The sequence below is a fragment of the Rhamphochromis sp. 'chilingali' genome, assembly GCF_963969265.1.
Source record: "Rhamphochromis sp. 'chilingali' genome assembly, chromosome: 6".
Classification (NCBI taxonomy): Eukaryota; Metazoa; Chordata; class Actinopteri; order Cichliformes; family Cichlidae; genus Rhamphochromis; species Rhamphochromis sp. 'chilingali'.
This window is the reverse complement of record NC_137933.1, coordinates 2,851,709-2,879,565: the sequence shown is the minus strand read 5'-3', so window position 1 is coordinate 2,879,565 and position 27,857 is coordinate 2,851,709. Positions and strand designations below refer to the sequence as shown.

At 41.2% G+C, this 27,857-nt stretch overlaps 2 protein-coding genes across 3 annotated transcripts in view; one reads left to right on the top strand and one right to left on the bottom strand.

Annotated features, from left to right (window-relative positions):
- Positions 1 to 2,622: 2,622 nt before the first annotated feature.
- On the top strand, positions 2,623 to 14,516 carry tipin (timeless interacting protein). The gene is made up of 8 exons (XM_080885587.1): positions 2,623 to 2,751; positions 5,288 to 5,435; positions 5,894 to 5,984; positions 7,363 to 7,438; positions 7,747 to 7,869; positions 7,956 to 8,019; positions 8,817 to 9,029; positions 14,061 to 14,516. The coding sequence occupies exons 2-8, from the start codon at positions 5,300 to 5,302 to the stop codon at positions 14,303 to 14,305; spliced, it is 948 nt and encodes a 315-aa protein (XP_080741713.1). The 5' UTR covers positions 2,623 to 2,751; positions 5,288 to 5,299; the 3' UTR covers positions 14,306 to 14,516.
- Positions 14,517 to 14,814: 298 nt separating this feature from the next.
- The window catches only part of dis3l (DIS3 like exosome 3'-5' exoribonuclease), a 31,364-nt gene continuing 18,321 nt past the window's right edge, over positions 14,815 to 27,857 (bottom strand). The window contains exons 10-18 of one of the 2 annotated variants that reach the window (XM_080885582.1): positions 26,619 to 26,866; positions 24,507 to 24,599; positions 24,136 to 24,424; positions 20,447 to 20,682; positions 19,102 to 19,256; positions 18,748 to 18,926; positions 18,512 to 18,657; positions 17,686 to 17,857; positions 14,815 to 16,116 (exon numbers count right to left, since the gene is read on the bottom strand). In XM_080885582.1, coding sequence (XP_080741708.1) covers positions 15,799 to 16,116; positions 17,686 to 17,857; positions 18,512 to 18,657; positions 18,748 to 18,926; positions 19,102 to 19,256; positions 20,447 to 20,682; positions 24,136 to 24,424; positions 24,507 to 24,599; positions 26,619 to 26,866 — 1,836 coding nt within the window. In that variant the 3' untranslated portion in view covers positions 14,815 to 15,798. The remainder of the gene's footprint in view (positions 16,117 to 17,685; positions 17,858 to 18,511; positions 18,658 to 18,747; positions 18,927 to 19,101; positions 19,257 to 20,446; positions 20,683 to 24,135; positions 24,425 to 24,506; positions 24,600 to 26,618; positions 26,867 to 27,857) is intronic. The other variant, XM_080885583.1, reaches the window with a different exon arrangement.

Sequence of the window (27,857 nt, the reverse complement as noted above, 5' to 3'; positions counted from 1 at the left end):
TTTCCTAAATGAACAAAATAGTCTCAGAAATAATCGTGTTAAAAAGAGCTTCTGTCACTCTGAGATATGATTAAGAACATTTTCTCATTTATGTACATTTGTTTTCCTGAATAATAGATCCACATCATCCTCTCTATGATGGAAAATATAGTCTAGTCTTGCACAATGTAAAGTACATAAATACTGTCCTGGCAGGCAGGAAAATCAGGCATTTATATATTTAAGTAAATGCTCTTAAGTTTATAAAGTGAAATTTGAGCTTACTTGAGTTCTTGGTAAATTACAGAGCAGTTAATCCTCAGGGAAACGTCGAAATGTCACTAAATAGTGGTCTGCTTTCATACGGTTGCAGTGTCTCTTCAGTTTTGTGTTCATATGCTGATGTTTTCATTCAAAACATGCTTAAATGCTGTGATGTCACTTTAGCAGCAAAGACTGTGGAATGTGCAGAGATTCTTTTTACATTTGCTCAGTTTGATATCTTTTAAATGGAGACAAAACAAAACAGACAGAAGTGAATCTAAAAGACTAAAGCAGTCAAAGTGTTATTATTTTCATTTATTCTGATAGTTCCTGTAAAGTTCTACTCTAAGAGATTCATCTCGGCCTTCATGCAGGATTAAAGCTCAATAACACACAAAATATAAAACATTTCTTTATGGTTGTTAGGCAAAGTTATCAAAGCATATATCCACTAATATGCTCTCATTCTTGCTCTGCTCCCTAATTTTTCCCTGGAGGCATCGCTATGGCAACAAAACAACAAGCTGTTTCCAGAGCTTAATATTGAACAGGTCTTTGTTATAAACTTTATTTGTACAAATGTGTGATGTTGATGTGCACAACGTGGGATTTAGACCTCGGAGGGTTAATCAACAAATCACGAAAAATTAGCTTTAAATTTGTGTTCATGACGGTGCAGATTTCTGACATTTTGTGTACTTTAAGCATTTAACAATTTGATTGTTTTCTAATAAAAACGGTGTGAAACTCAAGTTAGACCTGTGTTTGTAAATGAACCGCCCCATGTTGTGTAGCTTTCTGGATTTTATACTTGTTGGGCTACATATTTATTTACTATACAGTAGATAGAATCTAAACTCACATGTTTTGTGTAAGTAAATAGTTTAATCATGTGGGCTACAGACAGTAATCAAGCTATGGACTATATTGAAATGAGAAACGTGCACACTTACTGCATTTGAATCATTTTAACCATATGTAACCAGCTGCATGTCATGGTCCCGGGACTTCTACCTGGTTTTTTGTGTGTCTTGTATTGTTGTTGTTTGATGTCAGTTTTAGGGTCCCTCGGTTGTTCTGTTAAGATGTTGCTTATTTGATTTCCCCTCGTGACTTCACCCCCTGTGTGTCCCCTCTGTGTATCTGCCAGTCCCCATGCCTCGTTTCTCCTCCTTGTGTTTTATTCCATGTTTTCCCAGCCCGCTGTGTCTGTGACCTCCATATTACTTTGTGCAGCTACGTATCATAAAGGTGCCTGTTATCCTGCTGCGACGTGTCTGTGGACTTGCTTTCCACGGATTTTTCCTCTTTTGATTTGGCCTCACCTGTGGTTCTCAGCATCCTTTCATAGCAGGTGTCCTGCCCTTGGTCCAAGGTGCGCCCCTGCAGTGTTGAAACTGTTTTCTCACGATGTTTGCAACCCTACAACCCGTCCTACTCTGTAGTAGAATCAGTGACATTTGACCGTCCTGTTGCTCCCGTTGAATTTTATATAGCATATTTAAAATGTAAAACTTAAAATTGTCCGTAGCCTGCGGACAAATGTACATCTTTTATTAGATGAACACGTGGTTTGGTTATTTGCCTTGTGGTGAAAACGCACTGAGAGGACTTTTTATTAGTGATCTTAACAGTATTTTTTTTTCATATTAATGTAATTTGTTCATCTAATTGAATATAATCTATTTGTGTATGATTGTCAGTCCAAAGAGGGACAGAGGAAAGAGGGGAACGTGAGGAGAAAGTACAAGGTCAGGAAGAACCAGGTAAGCAAACAGACAGGGAGCAGTGACAGGCACAACGGAAACCGTTTAACTGCTTGAGAGAGTTGACTACCAAAAAGTGATAGACAGATGTGCCAGTCAAGGTGAGGCGACATAGGTGAAAATAAAATGTAAAAAAATCTACAGAGCCATAGTAGTATCTGCAGTAAAGATCTTTTCATCCATTGTACCATAGGCAAAGTTGCAAAACAGTGATGTCATGTATCATGACGAGGACCCAGGCACAGAGAGACTTGATGAAGTTAAGAATCTTGTGATTTAATAAAGAAATTTGCAGACTTGCACAGACATGGGGCGAGGACAACAGACGATGAGGACAGCGAGGTACAGGGGTTTAAATGCACCGAGGAGACAGACAGAGGACGACTGGAGACATGTAGGGATGCAGGGACTGACGAGACGGGGAAGACGTCTCATCGTGATGAGTAAAGTTGATCTTGCCTGGTTGGGCAGCTCTCTGGGTGCTCAGCACCCCCAAAGCTCTGATCCTAGAATCGCCCCTGGGTGAAAGCTATCAGGCCATATTTCATTTTTCAGGCGAAATTGTTTGACAGAATTTGACTTGTCCATTTGGTGGCGCTAATGCACCATGTTGCTGTTTGCTGAGCGCTAATAACAACCACGAGGAAGGAGGCGTTCATTCGTTCCTGTGGAGGGAAAAAAGGCGCATCTCAGCGGCTGAAGCTGAAAGTTGTCGTGTTTCTCTGTCGACTGCTCATAACAGGTATGACAATAACGTTTCCTTTCATTTTAAACAGAGCTGCTGTGTCATGTTCTTGTCACACTTTAGAGCTCCTTCATCTGACAGCAGTTAGCTTACATTATTCATAGCTTACCCAAAGTCTCTCAGTTTGGTTCTGTCTAAACTGTAGCCGCTAACATCATGGTGTCCTGCTGCTGCGGCTCTGACCGTGAAATCCTGCAGAGCCGAGCGGTTTGGGTCCGATCAGCAGCCTGTTTAGTTTGCCACCTTCCTGTGGCTGCGCCTGCGAGCTACTGACGTGTCCGCTTCACGGACGACCCCATTAAGGGCCCAGACGAAGTGATACCTGCCCGATATCCGTGCTCTCTGTTTATTAATAAAAGCCAAACTTCATTAATGGTAAGTGACAGAGATCTGATGAGTTCTTGCTGGTTTGTATCCACAGGAGGATACAAGCAGCTGCTTCTGTTTGCAGTCACCGTGCACCAGTGTTGTTTAATTGTGTCAGTGTTCATTTTTAAACACGTTTTTTAAATCAAATGTTTATGTATACATCAAGATTAATGTTCCAAACAAATGACACTGTACAGCAAATACATACATAGACATGTGCAGCAAAAGGAATCCGAGAAGATGTTTAACTTCTAAATGTTTAAATTGTTTGTTTTATATCCAAAGTCTGTCAGTTTGTCATTCCCTGTTATTGCTGCTGACTAATCACTCAAAGTGACACAACATGACCGTGGGTCTGATTTTTCTGGTAAACTTGTTTAGCAGCCCACTGGAGACGGATACCCTGTTCTTTGAACTTTAATACTGGACAGAAAATCGTCTCCTTCCAGAAACAAAGGGTAGCATTAGAACTTGTGTGAACAGCAAAACAATGTAGAAGATTTCCTTTTGTGTCTGTGTTGTGTCTAGGGCTGCCACGATTTGTCGACTAGTCACGATTACGTCGACTATCAAAATCGTCGACGACTGATTTAATAGTCGACGCGTCGTTTGAAGCTTTGTAAGATCTCAAAAGACGCAGGAATAAGTAGCAGGATTTAAGAGTGTAATAACGGACTGAAACAGAAGATGGCAGCACTGCATGTACAAGGATGCCAGCTGCCGTTAAACCCCGAAGAAGAAGAACCAGGCTGTGTCCCAGAATTCATAGCGCGGCCCAGCTCAGTTTCCAACAATGGCGGCAGCTAGTTAGTTTTAATATTACTCTTATTTTGTGACCCAGAAAGAATAATAAACGTTTAACATATTTTCAGCCGAGAATGTAGCTGTGTAAACCTCAAATATCGGCTCAGTTTATCAGGACACCACATATTTTCAAAAGCGCTCCGACGTTTTCGGAGACGTCTGTTACCCACTAGCTCGATAGCGAGCCGGGGGCTAGGTCACTAGCACGGTGAGAACACCGGACTCCCGGCAAATTGTTTTCAAACCCACCGCCGTCTTTCGCTACTCAGGTTAAATATATATGAGTCACTTAGATAAATTAAAAATGTTGTTGTTTGGCTTTTTAGTATTTTATTTGTTCCTGAGTAAATCGGTTTGTCTGAGATTAAAGTTATAGTTCTTACACAGCTGAATAAACGTCAAGCAGACAGCTGATTATCAGAAGTGTGAGATGCTGGAGAATATACTCCGTTGTCCTGTTATAGTTTAGATAGCAAGGAGTTTATTAAACTTCACCGAAACAATCTGCAAATTTCATTAAAATTGAATAAACTATCATCTTGTCTTTATTTTTAGTTAGCACCTTAAAAGCTTAAAGCTGTAAGCTAATGATAGTTATATAAGAGCAGATGCTGCTGGTGCAATAAGCTGTAGTTTTACGTCCAATGGATGATGATCTGATTAGTCGACTAATCGCATAAATAATCGGTGACTAGTCGACTATCAAAATAATCGTTTGTGGCAGCCCTAGTTGTGTCACATCATTTTGGCTCAAGAGTTTACTTTATTGCTATGTTTGTTTTTTGCTATTTTATTACTACATTTGTATTGTGCAGCACTTCGGTCTGCCAGGTGTGTTTTTAAAGTGTATAAATGATGATGACGATGATGCTTACGGAACAGCTGAAAGACTTTAAAACAAACCTGTTACTTTAATGATATTTCTGTGGTACTACAGAGTCCAAAAGAAGTATCGCAGTAATAATTCATCCAAATTGTAACTTTTAAATGTCATTATCAGCTCAAAGGTTCACAACCAGTTCATCCCTGATAGAATGTAAATATATACAAATCTATAAATTGTATTATGTATATAACTGTGAAACAAACATAATGGACCATTAATGTATCATAATAGTACATTTCTGAATTTGGGGTATAATTCCAGGTGGGATGAGTGTCTGTACAGCTCCTCCTGTTGATGTAAAAAAAGAAAAAAGTAAATGCCAGTTTTTTAGGTTTTCATGTTGATGTTGTAACACAGTAAAGAATTACTCTTACAGAAATAAATGTCATTTTTTCAACTTGCAGTTAAATTCATGTAACTTAATGCTGATGCTGTTGACGACTGGGGCTCACACGTCTTTTACTTTGTCTCCAGGACCGACTCACCATGGTTGACCCACAGGAAAATAGCCCACAGGACATTCCTGACTATGACGGCATAGAGGATGAAGCTTTCCCCCCACTCCCACCACCACACTCCCCAGGCCGGGGAGGCCAGGAGGAAGGAGACCCTTTTGCAGATGGTAGATGCTGCTGTGCTCTTACAGGATTACTATGAGGTCTTTAAGATGTGATGATTCAGAACTTTGTATTTTAAATTCATGGTTTAATGAAGAATCATAGAAAAATAAGATTCAGGAAAAAAGGCTAATGTGGGAGAAATACAACCTCTCATAGTCCTTCCACAAAGCTTTTTGGAACAGCTTGATAATAATGAATTTGTTAGTTCAGCCTAGAATTAACAAATGCATGAACTGGTTTTTCAGCATCTCTCTGAGACTGGATGTTTCTAACAATAACAACACACATGTTTTTGTTTGCGTGAGCAAATGAAACCTATCAGATACTGTTCAAACCAGCACATTTCTTCTGTAACCTCCAGTCTATAATTTGTCTGGATTTAAAGATAAGCTTGAAGTTTGCCACGCTGCCAACAGAATGAGTTAGAAACACATCCTGTTGTCATGTGTTTTCAATGCAGGAGATGAAGGTGAGGTATCACAGCTGGCTGATGTCCCTACTGCTAAAAGGAGAGGCGTGAAGAGACCCCAACCCAAGCTGGACTCCCACAGGTAGCAAAGACATTTATATCACGACAGAGGGTTGAAATGCATTAAAATGCGCATTTAAATAGGAATTTGATGTCATCTTGTGTGAGCTGGGACACAAGGAGGCCAAAATCATTGATTGACGTGTGCAGACTGTCAGTGTTGCAGCCAGGTTGAACACGAGTCTGTGACTGCACTGGTTTTTATCACCGTTTCACTAATAATCGTGCACAGAGGCTCAGAGACACACTGACACACAGAGTTGTTGCAAATGTTTGAAAACGTAAGTTTGTGGAAAGAACTTTGCACAAAAAAAGTGATGTGATATTATCTGAGTGGCGACACCTGTCGTTTCGCAGAGTACTGCAGCGTCTTCTTACGCTTTAGCGGCGGGTACAAATGACTGCATCTGTGTGATGATGGTGCAGCTTCACTCTGCCAGTCATTTAAAGAAGAAAGACTCTAATACCATTGTTGTTTTCATCATTTGGATGGGCAAAATTCCCAGACTGAAAATTGTCAGAGCGTTGGAGACATCCCTGGATGTGTGTGAGAAAGATGTTTCCAGTCTCTGTACACCTATAGTGTGAACCTGGTTAGTATTGCCAACCATAAGTCAGGCTCGTTCCCAGTAGTCTCCCAGTGGGTGTCCCAGTGGCACTCCTCTGTTACTGTTCTGTTCACAATGTTCCTGGACAGAACTAAGTTATACTAAATCAAAGGATGTTAAATAAGCTTTTAAGTAAGAACGTCGATTATACTTAGGATAAAACTTGCAAGCTGTATTAAAGAAAAACATAGATTTTCATTTGATAAAATATTCAAATTAATTGCAACTTTGATATATATATATATATATATATATATATATATATATATATATATATATATATATATATATATATATATATATATATATATATATATATATATGAATGAGTCCTGGGAACAGCTAAGATACTGCGCAGGACCCTCAAGCTCCCAGGCCTCTGGTAGAGGACCCGAGCTTGAAGGATAAACCGCCCGCAGGGGCGTGCTGGGTGTTTATATATATATATATCAATTTTTTTTTTTTTTTAGATGGAGTAATTTGACTATTTCTCATTATACTGCCTTATGTACAAACAGGTGGGAAAAGAAAGGTTGTGGGCACCCTGAAAACCAAACACCCTACCCCCCCAACAAGCTACTGCCTTCTGAACATGGTACATCTGAAGGCACTGACATTTCCATTCAGAGGGTCTGTCTGTGTTGGCCCTGTGACAGGCTGGCGACCTGGCTGCTGGGATAGGCTTCAGCCATCCACGATCCTGAATTGGATAAGCCAAATACGCCTGGATGTGCTGCTAACCCTGCTTGTAATCCATTAATGGTTTAACTTAGTCTTAATATTTTTTCCCAGGCTGATATCAGATCGAGGGCTTCCAGCTCTGGGCACTCTCTTTGACAATATCCAGTTCAAAGGCAAAGGACACGAGGTAGGATATGATAACATCTGTCCCACCAATTACCAGATGTGAATGAACATTGGTTTTTGAGCTAAATCTGTTTGGCCTGTCAGCTTTTAATTAGATGTCCTAAATTTGGTTTGAGACTAAAAGGTCAAAAGTTGCCCTTTCTGTCGTGGTCAAAAATGAGTGAGGGGAACCAGAGGTTGGTTTACCAAATTAAGATGTCTTTTGTTCCAATGACTGGAAGTCATTTTTTAGTGGGAAGAAGAAGCGTCCTATCACACACAGCCCTCTTTCATATCACTACTCGCTGTTTTTGATGTTTGCCCCATTAGGCTGCAGACCTGCGGCTGCTGATGCAGAAGATGGAGAACTGGGCCCACAGGTTGTACCCCAAATTGCAATTTGAAGATTTTATTGACAAAGTGGAAAGGCTCGGCAGCAAAAAGGAAGTGCAGGTGAGAGGAAGCAGTAGAATATTTCCTGCAAGCGTGTGGGATTCCTAATGTTCAGAATTTGTAATTTTTTACTCATTCTTCTATAGACATGTCTTAAACGAATACGACTGGACATGCCCCTGACACATGAAGATTTTACAAGTACAGATGGTAAGAAGAAAAATCATTACTGATGGGGATATGGTGGACTAGGGCTGTGCGATATGACCAAAGTCTCATCTCCCGATATAAGAATTCTATCGTCCGATAACGATATAAATCACAGAAATGTAACATTTTCTGTCAATTCTGTGAATCTCGACTTGCGTGAAGTGTTTCCAGCTGCGCGTCATGTAGCTGGAGTCGAGTGTTTTAACGATGCATGAAACGATACATTTTTAGACATGAGTTGTAACGGCGCTGTTTTCTTTGTGAGTATTTATTACACGGCGTGCTGCGGGGGAAAGCCTGTTCTAACGTTTGAGTCTAAGGTTTATTTTTTAGCACCTGGCGGCTCTGTTTTACTTCTCATCCGTAAACAATCTGCTCTTTCACGTGATTCTGTTTATTTTGAAAAGCCTCAACAGGATCTTGAGCTTTATTCTGAAAGGTTTATGTGGAACATAAACAAGCGGACACGCGATGGTTTTACCGTCGTTGTTGCTAACGACAACGCATAAAAACAGGCGCTTGTCTGTCCGTAGTGTGGTTATATTAAATATAAGAGAGAGAGAACTTTACTACAGTGACATCAGAACCATGAAGAAATATTGCCGTAAACAGTTTATTTTGCGACACCACGAAACAAACGATAGCGTAAAATGAAATAGACGTTTTTATATCGTCAAACCGTATATATCGTTGTATCGAACAGCCCTACGGTGGATTCACACCTGCAGGTGCACATAGGAAATACTTGCCATATTCCACAGGACTTAATTATCAGCACTGCTTGAAATTGTGTTCAGGTGCTGGTGACGAAGAGGTACAACGTGAACTGGAAACATTTGGGGATCCTGATCTGTTCAGCAGAGAGAGTTTTATTAATGCTCCCCAAGGGCAGATTGCCGAAGCCCTCGCTCCCCCACCTACTCCCTCTCTGACCGAAGAGCAGCAGAAACGCATTGAGCTGAACAGACAGCGGGCCCTGGAAAAGAGGCTCGCACGCCAGCAGCAAATTGGTAAGAATGGCAAAAATGTATCATACAGCTGGGACACAATATAACAGAAATAATTAATGATTCTGCTACAAAACATCCAGCGAAGGTTCATAAGGATCATCTAGCTTCATTGGTGTATTAACTTTATATGAAAATACAAAAAGCAAAACATTGAATGTACAGTATATTGCCAAAAGTGTTTGCTCATCTGCCCCCACACTCATATGAACTCGAGTGACATCCCATTCACGACGTCCGCCTGTGCAGCTATATCAGCTTCAACTCTTCTGGGAGTGTTTATGGGAGTTTATGACCATTTGTAAGGTCAGACACTGATGTTGAAGGCCTGGCTCCAAGTCTCTGCTCTCATTCATCCCAGTGGTGTTCTGGTCAGGACTCCCATGCCAGAGTTCATGTCTTTGTGGACCTTGCTTTGTGCACTGGTGCCCAGTCATGCTGGAACAGGAAGAAGCCATCCCCAAACTGTTCCCTTAAAGTCGGGAGCCAAAATGTCTTTGTATGCTGAAGCATTAAGAGTTCCTTTCACTGGAACGAAGAGACTGAGCCCAACTTCTGAAAAACAACCCCGCACCGAAATCCCCCTGCCACCAAACCTGGAGCTCTGTTGTCCTGGCAACTGCTAAGTTGACTTGTCTATCGGCTTTCCAGATTGAGAACTGTGATCCGTCGCTCCATAGACTGCATCTCTCCTGTTCTAGAGTCCAGTGGCGGCGTGCTTTACACCGCTGTGTCCCATTGCTTTGCGTTGCACTCTGTGATGTAAGGCTTGGACTACAGCTGCTCGGCCATGGAAATGGATTCCACGAAGCTCTGTGCACTGTTCTTTAGCTAATCTGGAGACCACGTGAAGTTTGGAGCGATGGACTCCACAGAAAATTAGCAACCTCTGTGCGCCTCAGTATCCACTGACCCCCACTCTGGGATTTTACGTGATCCACCACTTGATGGCTGAGTTGCTGTCGTTCCCAAACACTTCCACTTAGTAGCAGCAGTCTGCATGCCTAGGTGCTTGATTCTATACAGCTGTGGAAGTTACTGGATCACCTGAATTCAATGATTTGGATGATGGGTGGTGAGTGAATACTCCTTACAATATAGTGAAGTGGATCTAGTGTATATATCCACCAGAAACCCTGAAGGTCGAGTGACGAGTTCCCGTATTGCACAGTTCGTCCAAACCACCAGAGATTCCTCACATTAGTGTGGAGTTTGGTAATAAGAGGCAAAGCATGTAGAAAACATTGATTTCTTTACTGCCTGTCTGATGTCAGCTTCAATTAGGCGTAGTATTTTTGTTTTTGCCTTACACTTGTGATCCAAACTGTTTTTACTTCCTCTTTAGTTAAAGCGGAGCCAGCTGTCTGCGATCTATTGTCTACAAATCTTTAACAGTGACATTAAATCGTTCTTCAGGGTCCTCATTTACCGCAGAAATGATGTAATGTGATTTAAATGAGACCCATAGAAAAGAAAATGACCTGTTGATCGGTCTCTATTATGAGCCTTCACCCATAAAAATGTTTACAGTTTATAACACTAGATGGTGATATGAGACCGTTTCCATTGTATTACCCGAGCATGATTTACTCATCGACTTTAAACTTTCACATTTTAGTTATTAGTCCTCCTTAAGAGGAGCCAATCCACCCCCCCCCCCCCCCCCCCCCTTTTTTTTTTCTGTCCAGTATAGAAACTAAACAGCTGACATCGTTGGGGTAGTGTAGCTTCCAGAGATCTGAAGTTAACGTGAACTCTGGAGGGCAGTCAAAAGCTTAATTTTTTTATAATGCAACATACTATTATTTACATACATATTATTTTAATAAGCAGTTTCAGGGTTCGTGCTGTTTTAATGAGTGTTCGATGGAAAACGACAGAGGTGGGACCAAGTCATTGTTTTGCAAGTCTCAAGTAAGTCTCAAGTCTTTATCCTCAAGTCTCAAGTCAAGTCTCAAGTAATGTCAGGCAAGTCAGAGTCGAGTCTCAAGTCACTGGTGTAAAAGTCCGAGTCAAGTCACAAGTCTGAAACTTTGAATTTCAAGTCCTTTCGAGTCTTTAAAAAAAAAAAAAAAAGTATGTTGCAGTTATGCTAAATGTAAATATTAGACCATGTAATTTTTAAATCTGTGTTTTTCTCAACACATGACAAAATAGTGAACTTAGAAAATATACACAAATTGTGAAATTGCACCTCTTTAAAATGCAGCTCAATTAAACCTAGCTCCAAGAATAATTTTCACCGACAGTTCTGAGATAAGCTGCATGTTATTCTTGGATGCGGTTGTAGGACCGGTGTTGTGCCAAAAAGTGATTGTCTGCCAAAAACTGATTTCCGGTATTTGCCAAAAAGCGATTGCTCATATTTAAAGTGCTATAAGTAACTTGTTGGGCTATAATATGTTAAACATATGTCAAATGCATCCCTTATGGATGACATAAAGTCATCTTGAGCCACAAACAACATTCGTGTAGCAAGATACAAGCCGCAATCAGTTTTTGGCAGCGACTTTTATATAACCTTTATTTATGCAGTAAAAAAAATCTCATTAACATTAAAAATGTATTTTGTAAGAGTAAGTTGCCCAACAGGACAGCAGAAATGGCAGCAAATATTACAATAGTTCTGTAAAAATATTTTAAGTGGGGATAAAGGACCGGATTGGTTATAATGTAAGTACAAGTTGTAAAGATACTTAAAAAACAGATAATTTTTTAATTCTTTATGTAACCCCTTTGTATCCCCTGTTCACCGAAGTCTATTTACGAACATACGTAAAGATATTACACGTAAAAAATACACAGAAACACTGGAAATCAGTTTTTGGCAGACAATCACTTTTTGGCACAACACCGGCTTTAAAATCGCATGACAAAAATATCATATACATTAAAAAAACTGCATCACCAACGTAGCCTGGACAACATTTGCTAGTTAGATGAAGTCAGCTATCTCATCGTAGCATATTTATATGCATATTTATAATTATACGGTTCTTGTGAGTGCATACACTCGTGAAGTTTAGTAACTTCCGGTCACTGCAACAAGCCCAGGTACAGTTTACCGACGGATGGGTACAGGACCTTGAAATGCACCGTGTAGAAAGTAAAGACCATCGTACGTATCATAAGTTTACCAGTCTCACAAATAGTCTTCATAAATACACATTCGTTATCCGTTTATTAATATAACCTTTGAGCTTAACGGTAATTAATTAGTAGTGGAAATAATTTCTGGTAGCATCACAGAAATGTAGCAGTGACAATAATACTGTATGCTGTAATCGTACTGGGCAATTAGTGATACAAAACAACTGTTTTATCCTGTGAATAAAAGCATATGTTTTTGTCAATGTACCATAATAACAGAAGCGAAACGCAATATTGTGTCAGGACAATTCACTATTTATGCACAATAAATAAAGGAGCATAGCGCGACAATTTCTGTTCAGCGCCAGACTTGCTTGTAACCTATATCACCAATTATGTTATGAAAATGACGCATTAACTACAACAGCAGACTGACCTTTGTGGGAATGCTTGGAGCAGACTAACCTGTGAGCTGGAGTGTTCTGGGACGTTATATTTGCTCTTTGAATGGCTGCAATCCAGGCCACCCGTCGCGTCTTTGTTACTTCGGAAACATGGCTCGAACAATTTCTCTTCAACGACGTAATCCGATAACAACCGATCTCTTTACCCGTCGGCTTCCCGTGGCTGTCATGCGACCGGCTATTGCAGTTAATAATACAACAGCTTCTTGCCATTTTTGTGTTTCTTTTTATCGCTGTGTGACTGATTTCAATTGAAAGCCTGCGTGCGCTAGTACCGCTTGCCACGAGTTCCCAGAATCCTTTGCGGTTCTACCCGTGAATGACGTCACATTTTCAATCTCTATATAATATGCATGTTAAATTTTATATTTGGGGTAAAATATCAAGTCTTTTCAAGTAAACCGGTTCAAGTCCAATTCAAGTCCCAAGTCATTGGTGTAAAAGTCCAAGTCAAGTCACAAGTCTTAGAACATTTTTTCAAGTCAAGTCTAAAGTCATAAAATTAATGACTCGAGTCTGACTCGAGTCCAAGTCATGTGACTCGAGTCCACACCTCTGGAAAACGACACTGAAGGAATTTGTACTCTTGAGTCACATGACAGTAAATAATTTCGAGTATGTGTTCATAACACAGGCTAATGTTTAAAACTATGATTATTATTTTGCTAGCTATCAAACTTGCTGGAGAAATGATTGAAATGCACTGAGTGTGATAGAGTACGGCAGTGCTAGCACAGCAGTTAGTTATGGCATGGTGATTTATGCAGTGTGCTTTAAACTTGGCTAACATTACTTAGCAGTAGCAGTAATATTAGTGACTTCACTCAAGTGAAAGCTTTAATCGTTAGTCCGACACTTAACTAGTGTTTCATTTTTGGTGGTGTGGGTGCTTAACTAGTTAAAGTACCAAACATCTGTCTCCTGTTGTTGTGTCACGTAGGAAAGAAGCATCAATATCTGATGAGCAGACTTGTTCATTTGTGCAGATTTCTTCTTTTGTGTGGTTGTTTTTTCCAAGTGGAGATGAGCATCTCTAACAAGTTGATTTGTTCACATTTGCACATCTGCATTTTTGAGAGAAATGAGTTTTTTGAGTTTGTGCACTATATGCATATAAGACAACCATTTCCTTTTTCAGTATTTTTGTGTGGTGCATTTTTCTCTGTTTTAACAAAAGAGGAACAAAGAACATTTAAGTCAACCTAAGACGATTTGTTTTAATTTTTACATGGTCTTACTGAGGTGATGCAAAGTGGAACATGCAATCTGTTTTTTTGGTAATGTGCTGGAAAAGCTTGATAATGGACCTTGAAAGTGCTTAAAGTGCTTAAATTTGACCCTGAACAATGAGTTTGAACCCTGCAGTTTACAGTTTCATTTTTCATTATCTCAGCTTTGCCTGTCTTTTATAAATCGTAGTAGACTGAGTGTGTCTGTGTTGACTGAAACCATCACTGTTTCTAATTCTCAACCCTTTCAGGCCCTTCAGCCTCTCAGACTGCTGACATGTTAGGAGACAAACCTCCAGCTGCATCCTCACCAAATGTCATCAAAGGTTCTACTGATGGAGATGAAACTGTAGAAGATCCTGACCTCGAGCCTTCCAACAACACCTCCACGCAACAAACCAGCCCGCTTCCCCCCAAAGACTCTGAGCCCGCTGAGGCTGAGACCGGCCTCAGCCCTGAGCAACAGCTCAGCAACGACTGTGTAGAGGGGGATTAAAGTTCACGTGCAGCAGTTTCTGCTGAAAAGCTTTGGCAGTGAGCAGATTTAAAGGTTTCCCAATGTTCGTGCCTGCTCATTCGAGTAATGTTGTGCATTTCTGGTGGTTTATATCTTGAGCACATGTTCCTACTGTGACGTCAGCTTTGGGTTAGCAAAGACATTTATAATCAATGGAAATAAATGTTTTTCTTATTTTTAAAAGTCCAAATCCTAAACGTATTTACCATGTGTTGGTATCTAATGTTACAGAAAAATATTTGAACTGATCCACAGTTCCTGCTCTGATGCATCTTCTTTCTCCAGTTTCACTATTGGCAGAATTTTGGTTGCAAACATGTTTCTATAAAAGGCCTCTGTGTGTGTGTAGTATGTGAGCTGTCAACTGACCATCACCCTCTTCCAAGCATTAAGTGCTCGTTCAATTATGAACAGTTCTTTCTTAAGCTACTGCAGGGACATGAAACGCAACACGATGAAGTGGCTCCATCTGCGCTAATGAAAACACCATTTTTAATTACAGGCCACTGCACACATATTGAAATAGTTATGTACAGTTCATAGTTCTAGAAAACAATCTTAAAATCCACAAACCAAAAAACGGTTCTGATTATTTACCAGTTCAAACAATAAAAAGGTCCTTGGTGTTGGTGTCTTCTATACAGGCTCTTGATATACAAACTATAAGATAAATACATCCTAGTTTTATACATCACTTCCAATACAACCAACCTCAGGTGTGTTCATTACTCTACGGGTTTATTTTAAAGTCTGCTAATGAGTGACATGAAGTTTTATCAGTCCGGTGACCTGTCCAGGGCGTATCCTGCCTCTCACCCTATGACAGCTGGGACAGATTCCAGGACGTGCAGAAGAAAATGGACGAGTGGACGTTTTATCATCTCCAGAACAATACTCGTGCTGGGTTTTGTATGAAGTGGTCACAGGTAGTACAATATGTGTGAACTCACCAAAAATGGTTCTATAACACAAGACATTTAATTTACACAAGACATTGATCCCACCAGTGAGATATTGAGATCACTGGTGCTGAGAGAAAAGCCTTTTGTTACCAGACTTCTTTAACCTGCTGCAGTTGACTAGTTTCCTGCAGGATTGAACCACATTTGCAGTGAGTACTAGGTCTTGTCAAAGTAACTGCTGACACTTCACTGGCATTAACACGTTCCCTATCCTCCTTACAACTAAGTTTAACTTGATGTGATTTTAAAAACTAACTTTTACAAAACGTATCCACTGATTCGGTTTGACTCTGGTTTCTAAAAAGATGGCGGGACATGTTTTTACTTAATATTGTGTTTGCTTTCCTGTGACTTCACACACTCGTGTGGTTTGTCCACACACAATCTGGAGCTACAAGAATGACCTGGATGACTCAGCACGAGTGATCTTCAATGATCACCGTTCTGTTAGCGCACAGCGTGCAGTTCTCACAAGTGTCTGCTTGGAGGTAAAGCTGGGCTACAGCGTTTCTATGCTGTTGTTGCCGGGAGGCGTGAAGCCCTTTCCAGATCCATCAGAGCCAACTCTCTGATTTCTTCCAGAATAGAGTACAGACTGGGAGTTTTGCTCTGACGAAACTCTCTTTCCTCTTTGGAGAGTTTGGGGCGCCGGGCTGTCTTCTCCTGAGCCAGCGCCTCTTCATTCTGACGCACCACCTCTTTGACCAGCTGACTGCGGCCCTGAGGGCTGGGCTGCTGGGACTTGGCACTGTGGTGAGGCTTGTTGCTGATGACCTCGAGGTTTAGACGGTCAGCGTGGCAAGTTGAAGAGTGGACAGAAATACGAACCTGAAGAGAGCAGAGAACGTAAGTCACAGTATTCCTCAGTTCGATCACTACACAGTAATGGCACCTACTGAAAATAGTCTAATGGAATGCTATGCAAAGACAGGCCCACTTAAGGTTTGTGACGTAATATATAACAGCAGTCCTCTCAGCACTGTGCGCAGCGTCACAGCTAAGTAGACAGTGGTGTAGAGTGGAGAAGTTTCCGACTGTGCCACAATTTTGTTCATAAATAGGATAAATTGGATACGTATGTTACACACACGTATCCAATGTAACAAACGTTCATCCATCCGTACACGAACTTTCTTTACTGTGCTTTCTAACATTCACACGACGTGGAGACTGGAGCAGAGGGGGAGAAAAACATTCATTAACACTGTGACCTCGGTCAAGTGTCACAGTGAGGTTGTTGTTTTGTTGATTTGTTTGTTGAATATCATCATCATCTCTTTGTTTGATATGATCATAGCTTGACAGCAGTCAATGCTGTGGTGGACAACTTGTGTTTGGGCTAATGTTTCTTTCTATCTTGTTTTGGCCACATGTGTCATCCATCATCATCCATCAGTAAGCTATGTTGTTAGCATTGCCTTTGCCCTTTGGCATTTATGACCCCAGGATAAATCCATGAAAGAAAGAAAAGATGTTGATAACAGTGGAAGCAGCAGTACTCTGTCACTTTTTCATGTCTTAAAGCCAAAGATGTGAGAATAACACACCGTTACTTCAGTTTCTTTTTGTTAGCTAACCTTAGGGTAATGTTTCCTGCTCTTTTTGCTTAAATCACATGCACTTATTCCTCACAATCATCGTGTGTAACATGCCTGAACTTAATATAACTTGACGCCAGTGATGGGCAGCAACGCATAATTAGATTACTTTTTTCAAGTAACGAGTAAAGTAAGGGATTACTGTTGCAAAAAAGGTAATTAGATTACTGTTACTGTCCCGTAAACACGCTGCTCTACTGTGTTACTAAACCGTGAGTTTGTTTGCAAGAGTGTCTCATGACAATGACATAAGTGCATGCGACGTTTGTGGTAACAAACGTGTGCAGAGCAACAATGGATCATTTATCGAGTGCGAGAGAGAGAGTGCGACCGTGCAGCGTTTAAAGGCGTTTATGTGAAAACAATCGACAATTACCGCCCACTGTCATTTTTTATCTCCCTTTACAAAAAGGTTTGTGTAGAAACGCCACAAACTGGAAGCATTACATTTCTTGTCTTGGAGGAGAGCCCCCCCCCACACTTATGTTTTTGTTTTCATATAATATTTAAAAACAATAAACTGAATAACTTTAAATGATTTATTTTCAGGAATCATTTTCGTCTCATTCATCTTACTGACGTTTTGTTACCTTGAGATTAGCTAACAAAGCAGCAACCACACAACACTTTATCACAACAAGATCATAAAACGTCTCTTAATGTTGGACCACAAAAGATCCAGTAGTCGTATGAACCTGTGATTCATATACACTCATGCATATATTTGGAATCGTCGCCTTTAGGCGCTGCATTGCTGGAAACCTTCTAAAATGATTGATTAGCGTTTTCTGTGACTTACGGTGATGTGGTCAAACAGTTTGAAGGTGGAGGTGCCACAGCTGGAGGTGGTGGTAATGCGGTCCGGGTATTTTCGCACAGTGCCACCCTGCCAATCACAGCTGCCGTCCTGTCCCGCTACCACCACCAGGCCCTCTTTGTTCTTCAGATACACAGGCCCCCTCACACCATACCTGTGAACAACATGGCTGTGGTCAGAGGCAGCCTTACTTACTCAGTGATATTACTCAACCTGCTTTGCGCCCTGTGATTTTAATCATTACATGGATTCTACAGCCTTCTCAAAATGACCACAGGTTACATTTTAATAAACTGTTAATATTGCATATCCCTGTAACACCACAAGCATGGAGAACACTGATGTTATTAAATTACACTTTCCTTGCAATAAACAAGCAGCAACCTCCAGAGGTTAGCTAAGCTAACGTAGAAGTGCCACAAACACAAGGCTGGCTCCAAAGCACCGTCCCTCCCCACAGACTCTACTTCAGCAATGCAATTAACTTATTTAAAGCCTGCTAGAGAAAAGATTCGGGGTTTTAGCCGATTTTCCCTGCTCACAATAAATGTTTAAGGAATTAGTTTAGTAAATTTAAAACTCATTTTGAGGTTTTTTAAGAGAAAATAAAACTAGCGTGTATACTGTTAAATATACATTGATTAGCGTGCAATTACATCTTCCAACAAATTCATTCATTGTCATAAACTTTGAATTCGTCTATTAAAAATACACGAGTGGTTGGCTGTCTGTGAGCTGCTGTACAGCTCCATTAAACAAAGGAAAAGAAGAAGACTGCAGAACAAAACACAGGACTGAAGGTTCTTACTCTGGGATAAACACCAAGACACCGTTGTCTCGAATGGAGTAGACAACAGCGTCAGCCACACAGCACGGGTCTGTCTGAGGGTCTCGTTCTCTGAAAAACAGACACTGAAACAGTGCTGTGGATCGCATTTGGGCTGCCTGTGCTGCCTGCAAATGAAACACAGACGTCAGCACAGCTTCTGTTAATAGAGTAAGAGGTGAATCATTGAAAAACACAAACAATAAAACACCCCTGACCCTGTTCTTGCTGTTGACATGGTGAGCCATTTCCTCCACTTCTTTGTTACTGGCTGGTGCTTTACCAGATACAACGCCCCTCTGCATGTGCAGGGCTGCGGTAAGAAGGCGGTGCACGACAATGTCTGCGTACCGACGGATGGGTGAGGTAAAGTGTGTGTAGCGATCCAGAGCCAGACCTACGACAACGAAGCAAATATCAGCACGTTAGCCTTCTTTCTAGTTCTCAGTCGAATAATTCTTCACAAACAACAGACGTTGGACAAGTGTGTGCAGACGTGTGATGGATGGACTGACCCACAGTCACACTGAAACTCTAGTGCAGCCAATAAAAGCTGTGCAGCGGTATCGTACCATAATGGTAGTATTGGTCTTGAGGATGAGCACCAGTGGAGAAGTACAGAGCCTGTGACATAGCAGTGGTGGCCATCATTCTGAACAACCTGTTCACCAAGGGGTCCTGTGGGTCCACAGCTCGGTCCAGTGAGGCAGCTAAAGCCTTGTTGGACCTGAAGGAACAGAGCCAGAAACCAGGGATGAGTGAGGCCTCTCATCTCAGCAGTCAGTGACACAAAGCTACTTGCATCACCATGTCTCTTGTCCTGGGACCGGTTCTGCTGTTGGTTTAACCCCCCCCCCCCCCCCCCCACAATCCTCCAACCGCACATTCATATTTTGTTTTCAAACTCCATTGCAGTTCATTCCACGCCTCAGATCCTCAGACCTTTTGTAAACAGTTAAACAAATAAAAGTTAACTGTAATAGATTACAGGTTGTAATTAAATAAATCACTGCCTCTTTTAAAAAACAGAAAAACAAACCATCTTTAATTATTTGAGTTGTTTGTTTTGTTCCCGTGTGAGAATATTCAACACTGCTCTCTGTGCAAAACGGGTTTAAAAGCATAAACAGCTGTGGGATCCTGTTTGTCCGGGATTTGAACCGGGGAACAAACTGCGGCAGGATCAGCGTTGTGCCGAGGTCGGCATCGCCGACAGCATGTGTTCCCCCTGCGTGGCGAGCGTTCGCTGGGCACGGAGTGTGGATCCAGGTTACGCCGCCTCCATTACAAACAGTCAGACGTGGAAGTAGTGATGTTTTAGTTTTGTAAAAAAGTGAAACCTGAGTGTCGTTACATTACCATTCAGTTTAAGGGTTACAACAGAAAATGAAATATTTATTGTCCTCTCGTGGTATCAGACGGGATTATTTTAACAAACGAAGGACATTTTGCCTGATAATTATATTTATCCTGTAACTTTACTGTGTAAAGAGCTAAAACCTCCAAAGTTTCAGGAGTAGTTAGTCGTTATAAGAAGTGTTTGTGAACTGAAAATCAAGAATGTGGGATCCTGTTTGTCCGTGATTTGGACAGCCCAGCGTGTGCTCCCGACGCAGGGGAAACTAATTCTGTCGGGGAGACCGACCTTGCCACGACAGCTGTTGTGAAGCTGAAGCCAAAGGCAAGATATGCTTCATCATATGTTCTAGTCTTTGGTTTGGAAGCATATTTGGCTTCAACCTCAACCTGAGCTGAAGGAACATGTCTTCTTCTTGTCTGACTGCTCATGTGACACCTGAGTGTGTCCCCGTGTTATCAAACATTTCAGGTTCACACACTTGTGTGTCTGAACATGATGTGCGTTGGACTACAATATGCATTTCCTCAGTTTCTATACTGAACAGTCAAAAACATTACCTGGTGTCAATGGTGAAACCTTTGGCCTTTGCAGTGTCCACCAGCTGGTTGAATAGCTCCTGTTGTGGTGGTGGGTGACACCTTAGAAGGGCCTGGTTGGGGAAAGCTTCCTGGATCTTGCGGGCCACCCAGTGGTTGGCGTAAATCATGCACTCTGCCACGGTCTCATGGACTTCCAGGGGCTGACGAGGGACCAGGGCCGTAATGTTCCTCTCCTCATCCAGCTGGGCACCCACCTGAAAAGGGAAAATGCTTCTAATGTGACTTCAATGAAATGGGCCACATTTTACTACAGTTTACTTTAACTCAGTTGAACATGCACCATTCCACCGGAACAAATGCTGCACGGAGAACCAAATGTGAATGAATCTCAACCTGAAAACAGTCTACTGTCTTTCCTACGTTCAGCTCTCTATCATACCAGTAAGAACACATATCCCTAACAGGCACACAGCTCTGCTCATGGGCACAGAAACTCCACCGATCTGCTGTTCATGCTTTTTGTTTATAGTGGACAGCCAATCAGAGTTTAAGTTAGCTCAAAGGAAATGTGCCTTAAAGAGAGAACAAAACTTTTCTCAGACTAAGGATGAACTGAGGGGACCCAAAGCACTTCAGCAGGAACCAAAAGAAGCCAGAAAGTTTGGATTTGAACACAGTTTTGGCCGTTTTATATAATAGATCAAGATGAAACATCTGTTGTCCTTATCCTTCAGGACAACAGATGTTTCACCAGCGGTCAATAATCCAGCTTTGTCAAGATAAGAACTTGATTTTTGGGTGGCAGCTCAATCATTAAACACACTTTTAGAAATATATTGGTTTTTCCACTATCCCAGAAGCAACCCGAGAGAATCATTTTTACTTCATATCAATATTCTGTGTGCGTACAGCCATAACAGGAATGCAATAACTGAATAATAAATAAATCCAAGACATCCTATTAGAGAGCATCTTATAGAACAACAGGAATTGTCCATATGAGGTTTTAACAGATGGCCGACCAGCCGCTGTAGATAAATGGCTGTGATCTAATGTGAAAACTGTCAGTGGTTTCACAGTGGAGTGCTTGGTTTCTTTATTCCAATATTCTCACTGAAATGACTTTCTGATAAAATGTTTTCTGCTGAGGAACGTGTTCTGCTTAGACGCCTGATTTTAAAAATAACGTCTCTATTAGACCGTACTATAATTTATTATCGATGAAAAGAAATATATGGTATCCATCTGTAATTCTGTAAATAACACAGCAAAAAACCAAACTAAACATAAAGACCTGGAAGACTCCTGCGTCTAAATTCATTCAGTTATTGTACTGAGTCCTGAACATGTTAGAAATATGGTATCTAAGCAGATTCTTACTCTGGACCTTGGCCTCCAATAACACTGTGAGGAACCTTGGAGTCATGTTTGACCAGGACATGTCCTTCAACGCACATATTAAACAAATATGTAAGACTGCTTTCTTCCATTTGCGCAACATCTCTAAAATTAGAAATATCCTGTCTCAGAGTGACGCTGAAAAACTAGTTCATGCTTTTATTACTTCCAGGCTGGACGACTGTAATTCATTATTATCAGGATGTCCAAAAAACTCGCTGAAAAGCCTTCAGCTAATCCAAAATGCTGCAGCAAGAGTCCTGACAGGGACTAGAAAGAGAGAGCATATTTCTCCTGTTTTGGCTTCCCTTCATTGGCTTCCTGTTAAATCCAGAATTCAAAATCCTGCTCCTCACATACAAGGTCTTAAATAATCAGGCCCCATCTTATCTTAATGACCTTGTAGTACCATATCACCCTATTAGAGCACTTCGCTCTCGCTCTGCAGGCCTACTTGTTGTTCCTAGAGTATTTAAAAGTAGAATGGGAGGCAGAGCCTTCAGTTTTCAGGCCCCTCTTCTGTGGAACCAGCTTCCAGTTTGGATTCAGGAGACAGACACTATCTCTACTTTCAAGATTAGGCTTAAAACTTTCCTTTTTGCTAAAGCATATAGTTAGGGCTGGACCAGGTGACCCTGAATCCTCCCTTAGTTATGCTGCAATAGACCGTGGCAGCTGGGGGATTCTCATGATGACGCCGAACATCATCATTAGGGCTGCCACAAACGATTATTTTGATAGTCGACTAGTCACCGATTATTTATGCGATTAGTCGACTAATCAGATCATCATCCACTGGACGTAAAACTACAGCTTATTGCACCAGCAGCATCTGCTCTTATATAACTATCATTAGCTTACAGCTTTAAGCTTTTAAGGTGCTAACTAAAAATAAAGACAAGATGATAGTTTATTCAATTTTAATGAAATTTGCAGATTGTTTCGGTGAAGTTTAATAAACTCCTTGCTATCTAAACTATAACAGGACACCGGAGTAAATTCTCCAGCATCTCACACTTCTGATAATCAGCTGTCTGCTTGACGTTTATTCAGCTGTGTAAAAACTATAACTTTAATCTCAGACAAACCGATTTACTCAGGAACAAATAAAATACTAAAAAAAAAAAAAAAAAAAAAAAAAAAAAAAAAGCCAAACAACAACATTTTTAAGTTATCTAAGTGACTTATATATCATGTTTAACCTGAGTAGCGAAAGACGGCGGTGGGTTTGAAAACAATTTGCCGGGAGTCCGGTGTTCTCACCGTGCTAGTGACCTAGCCCCCGGCTCGCTATCGAGCTAGTGGGTAACAGACGTCTCCGAAAACGTCGGAGCGCTTTTGAAAATATGTGGTGTCCTGATAAACTGAGCCGATATTTGAGGTTTACACAGCTACATTCTCGCCTGAAAATATGTTAAACGTTTATTTTGTGACCCAGAAAGAATAATAAGAGTAACATTAAAACTAACTAGCTGCCGCCATTGTTGGAAACTGAGCTGGGCCGCACTATGAATTCTGGGACACAGCTGCTTCTTCTTCTTCTTCTTCGGGGTTTAACGGCAGCTGGCATCCTTGTACATGCAATGCTGCCATCTTCTGTTTCAGTCCGTTATTACACTCTTAAATCCTGCTACTTATTCCTGCGTCTTTTGTGATCTTACAAAGCTTCAAACAACGCGTCGACTATTAAATCAGTCGTCGACGATTTTGATAGTCGACGTAATCGTGGCAGCCCTAATCATCATCACCTCTTTGTCATCATTATCACTGACTACATGTTTATAGGCCAATCTCCATTTAATCATTAGTTATCATTAATCCCTGGCCCTTTTCCACAGGTGTCTTTTGACCTGATTTCCTCCCCTCGGCTGTATGAAGTGTCTCGGGGTGACTGATACTGAATTTTCTAACCATGATGTCATCTGACAAAATGACCAAACACAGAGGTTAAGTCAAACTTTCACTTAGACAGAAGCTTAGAAGGGAGAATCTTCTGCAGCTGAAATGTGCGAGAAAGATAGTGGTTCCAGTTTTTAATGTGCAGAATGGATTTCTCTCCACTGAAGCTATGTGCACGGTTTACTTTGTTTGATTCACTTCAGATTCATTGAATCATTTTGTGTCATATGTTAGATGTCAGTAATGACGATGTGTTAGGGTTAGACACTCAGCTATAACATGCTTACGCTTTCAATTAAGAACATGAACCTTAAATGTTTGCAGTCTTTATTTATATAGTCTTACTGTTAAGTACACACATTACCAAAACACACAAAATACTCTATGAAGATACAAGAAACCAATCATACCTCCACTCCTTCCAGCTCCAGCGCTCCTCCTCTGTCCCTCTTTGCCCGAAGATGTCTGGCTACATGTGTGAGCATCTCAAGTGCCTCAGTGAGTTGAGCTAGCTTAGAACCCTTTTCCTGAGGACCCAGGTTGGCCAGTTCCGCTACCTCAACCTGTTCTCCGTTGAGGAGCGCCTGAGCCAGCTCGTAGTGGAGCTGATAGGAGGAGCGGATGAGTGTACGACCATACCAGACCTCTTGGACTTCAAGGGATTCTGCGTCAAGCTCCCAAAGCACGCTCATTGCATACCTGAATTTGAAAGTGTCAGTTACACAACTAGCATGCATTTTAAGCATATGAAAATGAAACGTGTGATGGGAAGTCTACTAACCTGTCAGCACCTCCCAGCAGTGAGCAAAGGTCTGCGCTGAGAATAGCAGGCAGCATGTCGTACCTGCGGTCTGCCAGGTAGTAGGTTGTAGCCCTTAAGAAGTGACATAATAAATATAAAAAGGCAATGAGATCAAAGCAGCAGCTTTATCATCTTCTTTCTAATCAAAAGTGAGACATAATTTGAAAATAAGTACTAAATATTCAGAGTTTGTTCCACCTTTGTCATTTTCATCCTTCTGTTTATTAATAAGTCAGGAAGGATGAAATAAATAAGCAAAATGTTTTTCTTATGATTTAATAAATATTCCCCATTTTCTGAAATAGAATTTAAGGCTTCAAACCACAATCATGAGATTTTAATTTACTTCTTTAAAGTGTGGAGGCGAGCTGGACAGGTGGGTGATCTGCACGCTGCTTTGTGGACAGCTATGAAATGTAAAATGGAATTTTAGAGTAAGTCAGAGAGAAAGCAGAGGACCAAAACTACATTAAAAATCACAACATAAAAAATATATAGTAAGATTTCAGTATTATTTTATAAGTGCACGTTGTTAACAGTCTACACGGAGTTTCTCTCCTCACTCGGCTCTCAATCATCTTCTGTACATGCTGCTGCTGCTGCTGCTGCTGCCTTTAAAAAACGACATGCACTTCATGGACCTTCTTACTAATTTATCTGCAGACTACACTTTATCAGATACATTTTATTAGCACTGGGTTAGACACTTCTGCCTTCTGAACACTCCTTTCTTCACTTCCAAGACTCAACAAGGTGCTGAAAGAATTCCGTAGAGATTTTGGATTATAGCGAGATTACACCGAGATGACAGCAGAATGCATTTGCTGCAGATTTGTCGGCCGTTCAGCTGTGACACAAATTTTTTTGGGCTGCTTCCCTGTCACATGGTGTCATCGCTGCATGTTCCCAGGAAGGAAAATTTGTGGAGATCAAGTGCAAGCATTACTTTTGCAGCCCCGACCTTCACTTCATTTACTGCAGATATTTTAAACTCAGTTTTATTCATTTGTACAATACAGCACAAAATAAATAAATAAATCAGAACATGTGCATATATCTGGACATAAACACAGATGAATATCTTCTTGTTCTATTACTGTGGTTCAACTGTCTTGTATCATCATCCTCTTTATTAATAAGATGCACTGAAAGCCAATTATAGACAAACCATTAACATCAGGTAGTCAAGGTCACATGCCATCATGTGACCTCCGGTGTTTTCCTGACACCCGTAACTGTACAAAGGGGATCTGAAAACAAATGATGTGTGACACACTGTTCTTTACTTCTACCACTCAGTAGAATAAAACTAATTTAGTTGGAAGCGGACTCATTTTTCCTTTTTTTGCTGCATGACCTTCTGGTTGAATGTTGTGTACAAGTATGGCTGCCATGTCCCGTAGTAATATATGTTTATGAAGGCCACAGTGAAAATCACTCAGGCTTTCCCACAGCGGAAACATTCCCCTGTCCTGTTAATGGCATCGTACTCAAAATGAGCACAAGTTCTTCGTAACAACATGGACCACTGTGTTCTGTGTGTAGCAGTTCTCTACTATGAGAACCCCAACCACCTTTTAGCACGACCAGCATTCGTCCATTCGCACACATATTCATACAGCGCGTTAGTCTATACCTTTAAGCATTTTCTCTCACATGCACACTCACACTAATGGATGCATCCAGGGAAATTTGGGGGTTAAGTATTTTGTGCAAGGTGACTTTAACATGAAGCCCGAAGGCACCAGGGATTGAACCAACAACGTGCTGACCATTGGTTCAATTCCTGGTGCCAGTGATACTTTCAAAGCCATCATGGACCCTGTGAAGTCCTTCTACATGTGATTAAATGATAGACATTTAAGGCTTAATGCTTCACATCAGACACGAGCCTTATTTAAGGTGGCCCTCTGTGTTATTTATAATTGCGCTACAAGGCATGCTGCTGATGCAACATTAATTCAGGCAACAACTTTCTTGCCTCTTTGTACTTCTGAAAGTTCCTCTGAACACTTATGCAAGATGCTGTAATTTTCTTTTATCCTTTTATATCCCACCTACTCTACCCAACCACTCCAACCAGTTCCTCACCTTGAACGTGCCTCCAAGTCTGTGAGCGAACCCTCTTTGACAAAGTGAGTGACATCAGCAATGTGAACTCCCAGCTCCAGCCTTCTGTTGGGGAGCTTGTGTACAGACAGCGTGTCGTCTACATCTTCACAGCCGCGTGGATCGATGCTGAACACCAGGCGACTGTCCCTAAGATCCCGCCGCTCTGCCACCTCAGAGGGGTCTACCGTCCACGGCTTCTCCAGAGAGTTGACCGGCATCTCTCTCAGCTGATGGCAGACGGACAGGCACAGCTAAACAGCCGCATAGTCTTTTGAACTTTTCACATTTTGTTATGATTCTATACAAAACATTAATAATAATAATAATAATAATAATACATTTTATTAAGCGCCTTTCAAAACACTCAAGGACACTTTACACAAAGACAAAGCAAAACACTGTTTCACTTTCAGTTGCTCCCTTGTCACAAGGGGTCACCACACCTGATAGCTCAGCATCTTTTGATACGGCAGAGTTTTATACCAGATGCCCTTCCAGGCACAACCCTGATTTGTATCTCCGGTTGCAATCGAACCAGTGACATTTTGCCTGCAAGCCAGTGTGTAAACCACTGATGAAAAAAGGAAAGAATGAACTATTCCACATATTTAATGATTCTTTAATATTTTGTTGATTTGATAATAATAATAATAATAATGGATTGGATTTATATAGCGCTTTCCAAGGCACCCAAAGCGCTTTACAATGCCACTATTCATTCACACACTGGTGGAGGCAGCTACAGTTGTAGCCACAGCTGCCCTGGGGCAGACTGACAGAAGCCAGGCTGCCATATCGCACCATCGGCCCCTCTGGACAACAATAGCTATATTGCAATCTTTAAAACCTTTGGTTACTATGGTAACTCTCTGACAACCAAGCACTCTCTGATGTGACCAATCACAGAAGCTCTACTGCCACCCCCTTTATAACATAAAAAGTTATGAATGATGTTCCAGTCTATGATAGTGGACTCATCTGTGCTTGTCCTTTGTTACAGCCCATTGCAACCCTTACACTCCTTACAGTGGAAATGCAGTTGTCTTCAGGTGTTGCCTAGGTTTAACTGCCGATTGTCTACACCTGGTGAGGTGTGGCTAAAGGCGTTCCTGAAGTGGTCTAGTCCAATCACCTTCTCCAGGCCAATCAGCATTCATGCTGTGTCCTCGGTTATTCTTCCTTGTACACGCCTCATCTCATCACTCATGCTCCATTCAA

Excerpts from the sequence above, each read along its gene's own strand:
- tipin (XM_080885587.1), top strand. The coding sequence starts at position 5,300 with ATGGTTGACCCACAGGAAAATAGCCCACAGGACATTCCTGACTATGAC. Across the intron at positions 5,985-7,362 it reads CCCAAGCTGGACTCCCACAG|GCTGATATCAGATCGAGGGC; the intron begins GTAGCAAAGACA and ends ATTTTTTCCCAG. Across the intron at positions 7,439-7,746 it reads TCAAAGGCAAAGGACACGAG|GCTGCAGACCTGCGGCTGCT; the intron begins GTAGGATATGAT and ends TTGCCCCATTAG.